The sequence below is a fragment of the Anomalospiza imberbis genome, chromosome 13, assembly GCF_031753505.1.
Source record: "Anomalospiza imberbis isolate Cuckoo-Finch-1a 21T00152 chromosome 13, ASM3175350v1, whole genome shotgun sequence".
Taxonomy (NCBI): domain Eukaryota; kingdom Metazoa; phylum Chordata; class Aves; order Passeriformes; family Viduidae; genus Anomalospiza; species Anomalospiza imberbis.
This window is the reverse complement of record NC_089693.1, coordinates 20,334,930-20,343,725: the sequence shown is the minus strand read 5'-3', so window position 1 is coordinate 20,343,725 and position 8,796 is coordinate 20,334,930. Positions and strand designations below refer to the sequence as shown.

General features: G+C 39.9%; 1 protein-coding gene across 5 annotated transcripts in view; it reads right to left on the bottom strand.

Annotated features, from left to right (window-relative positions):
• The window catches only part of ACSBG1 (acyl-CoA synthetase bubblegum family member 1), a 42,127-nt gene that overhangs the window by 5,483 nt on the left and 27,848 nt on the right, over window positions 1-8,796 (bottom strand). For 4 of the 5 annotated variants that reach the window (XM_068204453.1, XM_068204454.1, XM_068204451.1 and 1 more), the window contains 6 exons: window positions 6,298-6,474; window positions 5,631-5,812; window positions 4,774-5,007; window positions 3,998-4,215; window positions 2,102-2,241; window positions 459-705 (listed from right to left, as the gene is read on the bottom strand). In XM_068204453.1, coding sequence (XP_068060554.1) covers window positions 459-705; window positions 2,102-2,241; window positions 3,998-4,215; window positions 4,774-5,007; window positions 5,631-5,812; window positions 6,298-6,474 — 1,198 coding nt within the window. The remainder of the gene's footprint in view (window positions 1-458; window positions 706-2,101; window positions 2,242-3,997; window positions 4,216-4,773; window positions 5,008-5,630; window positions 5,813-6,297; window positions 6,475-8,796) is intronic. The other variant, XM_068204452.1, reaches the window with a different exon arrangement.

Here is an 8,796-nt window from a genome sequence, read left to right as displayed (position 1 = left end):
TGTACCTGGACATTAACCTCCAGTATACAAACAGACCAAACTTACCTCTGTCTGAACAGCATGTGACCATTGTCCATCTCCTGCAGAGAGACTCCTGCACTGCCCAGGGTGTACCTTGTGAAGGCCTTTCAATAAAAACCTACCCTTTATCTTTTAACTCTGTCTAGCCTCTGTTCTAGGTAGCCATTCCAGGCATCACTTTCAGTATTATTACTGAAGTTATTAATACTTTAATGCACATGGAATTAACCAAAATGGCTTAATTACCCAAAGCAATCTGAAATTTAAGAGCTCTACATGCAAATGAGCACAGAGTCATAAATGTGTGCACAGCAATAACTCCAATTTTTGTGTTCCTTTCCACACAGTGCATAACCATTTTTTCCTCCTGTACTGAATATTCTTAGATCAGCAGCCTCTTAACTTTGTGTACCTCAAGATAAATCAGTAAGTCTTACCTAGTTCTCCCCCAGAAATGGAAAAATCTCTTGGCAGGACAATCCATTTCTGAATGCAATGAACCCTGTTGGTAGCAGTGCTGTTGACTCTGTCGATTCCCTCCTGGATGGCTCTGTAGGTCGCCTGGTCTCTTGTAGCTACAATCTCGGACACTTTGGTGGCTTTACTACCACTCCTCTGGCAGAAGTCTCTGGCTTGCTCTGTGAGAATGTCAGTAGGATCAGATGTATCTGGGTCCAGCACACTCTAAAATGTCAAATGAAGTGAATCATTAAACATTCACTCTTAAAAGGCATTAACAGGTTCTCTGACCAGGCCCTTCCCCTCGGGCAGAAGGCTCAGGATAAACACACAAACATCTGTAAGCCTTAAAAAGCAGAAGCAGCTATGGATCATAAAGGGCTTTTCTTTCCACTTGGCTACCAAATGCAAATATTTTTGGCTTATATGCAGAGTTCATGAACAGAATTAAAATGTGTGAATGAATTAGGCTATAGAGTCCATCTCTGACCTTGAATTTCATATTTTCCAAATGACTGCATTGTTACAGGGAAACATTTAGCTCATCATTCAATGGAGTTATTATGGTGTAATGTAAACAGCTTGAGATAGAAGTGTTCCTAGACTTCTTAAATTAGTATTTCTATTGTACCTGACGATAGGGAGTATCAGCCATAGAGGTAAACAACTTCACCTAAGTGGCATTCACTAGGTATGTTCACAGAACTGAAGTGCAGATGTTTTAGGAGAACAGTGATTTCTCAATTGATGCTTATACCACAGCAAGGCTATTAATTATTTTGTTCCACAGTCATCATTCTTGTGTAATAAAAATAACAAATTGTAGAGAATGTGGCAAGCACATTTCTCTCTCTCTCAGGATTTTTATAAAGGTGCACAGAGAGAAGTGAAAGAGAAAACAATTTCTATTTCTGCTCCTTGTTTTTATCTTGTGGAATGTGTTTGGAGAATTGTTTACCTGGAGCGAATGCCTGGTTGGATCACGGTGGATTGTTTGGGCCTGATGGCCAATGAGATCTACCTGTGTCTGGGCTCTGGAGAACAGGGTCACGAGTTGTGAGGGAGTTAGATATGACAGTTAGAGAGAGCAGTATGTAGTTTTTAGTATCCTCTTTTGTATAGTATATTAATGTATCATAGCATAATTATAATAAAGAATTCATTCAGCTTTCTGAAATAAGTCAGACATCACCATTCTTCCCACTGGGTTCACCGACATCTACAACAGAGAAATGTTTCTGTTGGAAGGTTTCTGGGTTTGCCCACAACAGAAACATTTGTTGGTTTTGCTCATCTATAAACATAAAAGCTATTGTTGTGTTCTGTTACAAAGACTTCTCAATCTTCCAGCATTTCCTATATAAAAATGTGCATTTAAATAAAAAATAGCTCTTATTTGTACATGTAGGAGAACCAGCAGTAAATATGTGGATGTTTAGCACATCAGGTAACCCTAAGATTAGACCCAGCAGGATTTGTCTGTAGTTGCTACATGTGTTTTTCCCCCTGCTAACATCTTCCTATCTAATTTTAGGTCTTTTTACAAATGGTTCAAAATTATTATTCTTTTGTTAGGTGCGGGTATGTAACTTCACTGAAGGCAATATAAAAACTGGTTTACCTTTAGGGTCAAGAACATGGACAAAAACTTCTTCTTATCTCCAATCACCATAGCATTACTAACAATTGGGAGTTCTTTTTTAACAGCATCTTCGATTGGAATTGGAGGCACATTTTCACCTCCAGCTGTAATAATCAAATCTAGGCAAAAAAAGAAAGGCGATTAGTTGAATTCAAATAAATTCCAGAGATCAGGTTGATGTCTGGCTCAACCTGCTCTTCTTATTCTGACATTAAAAATACGAGATTTTTTTCCCAAGATAATATTTCCCAAATACCACAAATCCTATTAATTATCTTCAAAACAAAAATGCTACTATTTTTCAAACATGTGCTCAAGTTCTCAGATCTCCCTCAGTATATTTGCTCCAGATATTTTTTACATAATCCAGTAACAGCTTATTGTCAAAGGACTGTTACATAACTGGAATTTTTCTTTGAAAGATCATCTCTTCCAAATTAGCATAGGATTCACCTACTATTCTATTGTTGCTATCTCACAAAAAAGCAAGTTCATTGTTACCATGATTAAAACCAATTCTTAAATCCACCAAGAGGGGTCAGACAAAAATAAGTTACTACTGGAGGAAATCTTGATAAAAGCAACATTTGTTCTGAAGTGTAATACATATATTCAATGAAATTATTACAAACTTGAGTATTCTCTAAGTAAATTCAAATTCTTTGCTTTTGTTATATTGGTGACTTCCAATTGTGCTCAAATAATTGTCTTTGCAGCAGTTCAGAACATGCTTCAACAAGTAACAGAGACACAGTTTTCCTTTCATTCCACCCTCCTTTTGTAATAGTCCTGTCCTTGTCTCAGATCCTCTACCAATCTCTCTGGCCCTTAGTTTTTCATTGTCCTCATTTGGACTTGGATTTAAAACTTCAATGAAACTGGACATATGGTTATTTTATCCCAGATTGTCTAGCTAGCCTGTAATTTAGAGTAACTGCTACTAGTTCAGCAATCCAGACAGATATAAGAGAAACACAAATGTTATTAATTGAGACAAGGGGTTGTTACTGCTGTGCTAAAGGAAAATGAATCGGACAAGAAAACAAGTTAAAATCAAGACAGCTGCATTTGCTGCAGGCTATTAATAGTACCAACTTCAGTCCTGATTCCTAGCAGGGCATGATGCCACCTGTGACAAATTCACCCATCTGTGTTATCTCCCTAGTGATTCATCTTAAGTTCTAAGATGATATTTACTCAATTCTTAAATCTTCCTCAGTTACATCCTGCCTGTGACCAATCCCACTTTCTGAATACGTATCATGAAGAAAGCCTCCAAGTCAGCAAGTGACTAGTCTCAGTCTCGTGAGCCTTCAGCCAGTGTCCTGTAGCAATACCTAAGTGCACTGCTTCAGCTGTAGCGTTCCCTTTGGCTCTCAAGCTTCAGCTCTGGTCTCTGCAAACAGTTAACCTAAGACACCAGATGAACCGACCTCTGACCTACAGCAACAATTTCTGTGTAGCAGAGGATGCCTCTCCTTCTCGCCTAAATATTCCAATGTGCATTTAAGACACTGGCAAGATTCAGAGGGAGACTGGACAGCTTCATGATATCATTCAAATCAAACAAGACACATTAAACCAGCGTCAGTAGTTTATATTGTTAATTGTAATTAATACTGAGTAAAGGTGTGGGAGATGAAAAGCCTGGTTGTAGGAACTGAATCTTCTCCACCTACTACAGACTAGAGGGAAACCTTCCCTGAACACAGAGCACACTGTGGTTTTCTCATAGGAAAGTTTATTTTACCTTCCTGTTAGGGCAATGCTGCCGGTATTAGAGGAAAGACACTTCATTAGATGGACTACAAGTGAGAGATGGCCGAATAGTCCTGAACATCTACCATAAACAGAGAGCAAGATTTTGCCTATTACCTTTAATTCTTCCAGTGACATAGAGAAAGCCATCCTTGTCTAGCTTTCCTAAATCTCCAGAATGCAGCCACCCCTCCTCATCAAAGGCTTCTTTTGTTCTGTCTTCCATATTTAAATAACCCATGAAAACAGTCCTTCCCCAGAAACAGATTTCTCCATTGCCTTCTGTATCTTTGTCCACCAGTTTCACTCTGCATCCAGGTGCTGGTTTACCACAGCTACCAGAAAAGAGCAGAAAAACCCCACAAGGATCACAGAAACATCAAACATAATAGTGATAAGCTGGCCAACGTGCCAAATCCCTGAAACTGTCAAAGTATCCATGACTGCAATCATCACCATGCTGTAACTGTCCAACACCAATGTTCTACTCCTTCACTAGGGCAGATTTTTCAGGGTGTGTGAGCACTTTCTGGCAGTCTGTCTTGGCCTGTGCTTGCTGTTTTTCCCCCTGTATCTTCAAGCAAAAAGCCATTATTGGTTTTGAGGCCTTGCCCTCTCTTGGGCAAGGGCTAGGGTATATGTCAGATGTAGTCACTGTGTTTGGCTATAATGCTGCTACTCAGTTTCAGTGCTCCTGCTACAGTGTGCTATTGAGTCAACCTGTTCAAATTCTGACCTGGAAATTATTCTGACTCTCAAAGTCACAACAGAGTGGAAACGCACTCAGGGAAAATAAAAGAAGATGCAGTATCTTTGCTGACCTTAGTAAATACTCTTTTCATAGATAAAATGAAACAGATCATATTAAAAAATAGTAATAAAAGCAAAATTACCTGTGCTGCCTGTAAATGTAGGGCCCAGACAGGCAATGTGGGCCTGTGGTCTCACTCATCCCATAGGCCTCATACAGGGTGATGTTCAGACCCAAGAAGAAATACAGTGTTTCTGTATTGAGAGGAGCAGCACCTGAAAAGTGCTTCTGACAGGAAGAAAGCCCCAGTGCACTACGGATTTTTGCAAGCACTAAGTAGTCCACTAATCTTGTCCAGAGCTGCTTTAGATCACTGCTGAGTACAAAATACACATGTAAGTCAGAGCAACCTAGGAAATTTTCAAAACAAAATCTCTGCCTGATTTTGTTTGGACATGCATTTGTCATTTGGTTTTGGGTGTTGACAGAAGTTAGAACATAAGAAAGGTGACACATTCATCCTTCTTTCATTTATTCGGTGTCTTTTGTTTCTCCTACCTTTGGAGCTTTCCTACCTCCAACTCCTGACGTATCTGAATTCAACAAACACATAAAGAATCTATAAAAACATACTGGATACAACACAGTTCTTGTATTCCTGTTTTTTTATCAGTTAAATGTGTCTCTGAGAACATACACCATAGAAAGCTGAAATTTGTAAGATCTGTCTGAGAAACTGAATGATAAGATGAGCAAAGGAATATCATGGAATGATATTTTGGAATACCATTCTGCATAAGAAATTTCCCCCACTTCATTGTAAAATAATTAATATCAATAATAATTTATAACCACACCCTCCCCCCTGCACTGTATTTGCTGTGCTGCCAAGCCAAATTTTACCCACTTACACAAAGAGTCTCACTGAGGCTTCATGGTTTATTACAAGCAAATTGCTACTTTCAGGTTGCTGGAAATCTCACTCATTGTACTACAAACCTGTTTGTGCCATTCAGGTTCTTCTCTAAGCTAAGTGACATAGCCCAGGAAAGCATTTTCTTTTTCATAAATCCTGACTGAGCAGAAGCATCCTTTAACTTCTCCATGATTTTCTCCCATACTCGAGGAACTCCCATGTGAGATGTTGGCTGCACTTCTTTTAGTGTGTTGATCAAGCTGCCCTGTTATAATAATGAAATAATTTCAACAAAAGGCACACAGCAGAGATAAAGAGTTTTGGTGAAGTAAAGCCTGAATGTTTCATTCTGTAGACCATCACAAAATATGCAGAACATAAAGAAGGGGCTGCTGAGCCCACTTCAGTCACCCTTTTGCACTAATATGTGTCAGGTCTGACACACTGGGGGAGGCACATACACAAGGAGGAAAAACACACATGGTTAGTTCCTCCAGCCTCCCTTTTCTCCAAAAACTGCTTATACTTCTTTTGCCTTAAAAGAACCTTATGGATATGAATTATATATTTTAATTAGAATCTAGAGCACTGGATCACAAATACAATAAGCTTTATTTTTCCATAACTCTTACAGTAATGGACTCTCAATTTTCATCCTCTACAACTTTTCAAATATCATATTCTCTCCTTGGGATGTTTTCTAAGAGAAAGAAGTACAATCTTAATTAGATGTAATGCAAGACAAGGTACCTTTAGAGCATCTGGCTCAGCAAAGTAAACTTGCTCTCCCCATTTGATTCCAGTCCACAGGTCATAGATCTGTGCAGCTATGTGGCTGAGTGGGAGATAACTGACTATAGATTCCTGCTGGACCTCTGCAGGTTGCATACCTCCTGCTCTGCTGCAATGGGCTGATGTCCAAGTTATCTGTTTAAATAAATAATACAACACGTTAGGTATGGTTGGGATTTTGGTTTGGGTTTTTCTCCTTTCCTCCTCTTAACACAAACTTGTTATCCTCTCGCTATGCTAATGAAACTGTGGAAAATCTGTGCTCACAGAAAGACATTGCAATATTGACCACACACCAGTCTGTCAGTTCCCTGGGGACACTGCCAAAAGCCAGATTACCTTTGCAGCAATACAGAAGGGCAGATAACATAAGTAAATACAGCATTTGTGCAGCCTGACTGGGCTGTGAACACTAGCAGCTCCCTGTGCCCTAGTGACGCACTCAGCCAGGCAGCCATGGGCTGGATGGACAAGAAACAAATTGATCTGTCCCTTCCTTTCCAACTCTCCAGCTCTTCAGGCTTTCTATTAAACTGGCGCCTTCCACCAGTGCTGTATCTGCAAGTTAGAAAAGGAACAATAAATATTCAGTGATCAGTGAGCTCAAAGGACAATTTAGTATCAGCAACAAGTTCATTGCCTGGTACTGATCATCCCCTGGCTAAGCACTCAGGAGGAAAATAGCAGCTGTACTCTATTCCTCTGGAAGCCTCTGGGATATTCACTGCAGTGGTTCCCAAGTGACTCATACACACCCCCGCCTCTCATGAGAGGTAGCACATACATGAATAGCTTTGAAGTTGTGTTGCTTGACTTCTTAGTGAACCTGGATGATGTTTCCCCCTCCTTCTTCCTATTTCCCACTTTACCTCAGAAGATGCAGTTCAAGGATGCTAAATATGCATATCTTCATCATCAGAACATAGCATATGGAAGACACATAAATATATGTGATGGTGTGAGAGACAATGGAGAAGATATATATGCACAAAAATAAAAACCGGAACAAACAACACCCCCCAAAAAAACCCCCAAGCAAACCAGAAAACCCCAAGCAACAAAAAGAAACAGCTCTTTCTCAGAGGAGTCTGTAATCTAAACTGGGTAGTGCAGGATATAGAAATGAGAGTATTCAAGATAACACAGTACAGACATAAACGACATGTAATCCTGTCATCAGAGCACATTTCTATGTAATAAATTAGAAGGTACAAGTGTAGGCTTGGCCTAAAGAAATAGAGATTCTTAAGAGAGTGTTTTAAGAAGCAGCATGCTACCAGGCCAGGCCATCCAAGTTTAGGTGGCAGCACTGGACAAGCAGCTATGGGAGACTCACGCAGTAGGAAGAACAGGATGTCTTTAAGATGTGTCTGTATTCATTGCTTTTACTTCAAGCTTCATAGCACACAGGCACACTCACTGCAGATCTGTGAGGGTCATGCGGGACTGATTCAGCGCCGGTTTTGCACATGAACAGTGGCAAACATCTTTGACTAAAGAAGGCAGCAGCAGAGCTGCAGGCATGGCATGCTTTCCACTGTTTGTCAACACAAAAATAGCCTGTTTGTGATCAGCAGCCAAGAATAGTTTGGCAGCTGGCATGGAAATGACACCACACTCCTTTGATATAAAAGAGCATAGATTTGTAACATCAAATCAGTCTTTTTGTCTCCCAAGTTCGTTATGTTCTGCTTCCAGGTACTAGTGCACTAATTCCCCACATTTGGGTGAATTGCTGTTTTCACATTACTGCATGTCTGCAGTAATTTCTGCTTTAAGTGGTGATACCTCAACTTAGCCCATCCCTTTTCACAGATTCTCCATGTATTCAGAAAGGCTCCCTACCACCTTCCACTCCTGCACAGCCACCAAACACGTATCTTTCCAAGCAAACCTCTGTGGAAAGTCCTTTTAGCAAACAACTTTACTTTTGTCTGTAACTGGAAATTTTCTGTTTGTAACAACACAGGTAGGGTTACTGTCAGCACCAGCACTGAGCACTGGAGCTATATTATCCTCCCGTGACAGACATAGAAACCTGCGCACAAGTCCAGGAACAAAAGGCACCAAAGTAAAAAATCCACACATTCACCCCCAATTTTAATAAAATCTGCAAAAGCAGTCCATCAGGCTGTTTTGGTAGTAGCTGTCTGATGTATATGATTTGTTCATTTCTCAGTGACCTATGACATCACTTGAGAGACTGTATGGCAATCTGTGAATTATATTTATGAATTCATGCATTAGATCTCACAAGAAATACAGTGAAAAAAAATTTCATTTTCATAAAGAACTGTTCAACTTTGTGAAGGGCTGTTTGAATGGAGTTTCATTCTTTACCTTGTTTGTACTTTACCAGAAACAGCTGACTGCACTTTTGCTTTGCAGTACACTATCCACGCTGTAAAAGCAAAAGCATTTCAGGGCTCTAGGATCTACCAGCCATTTCAAACCACA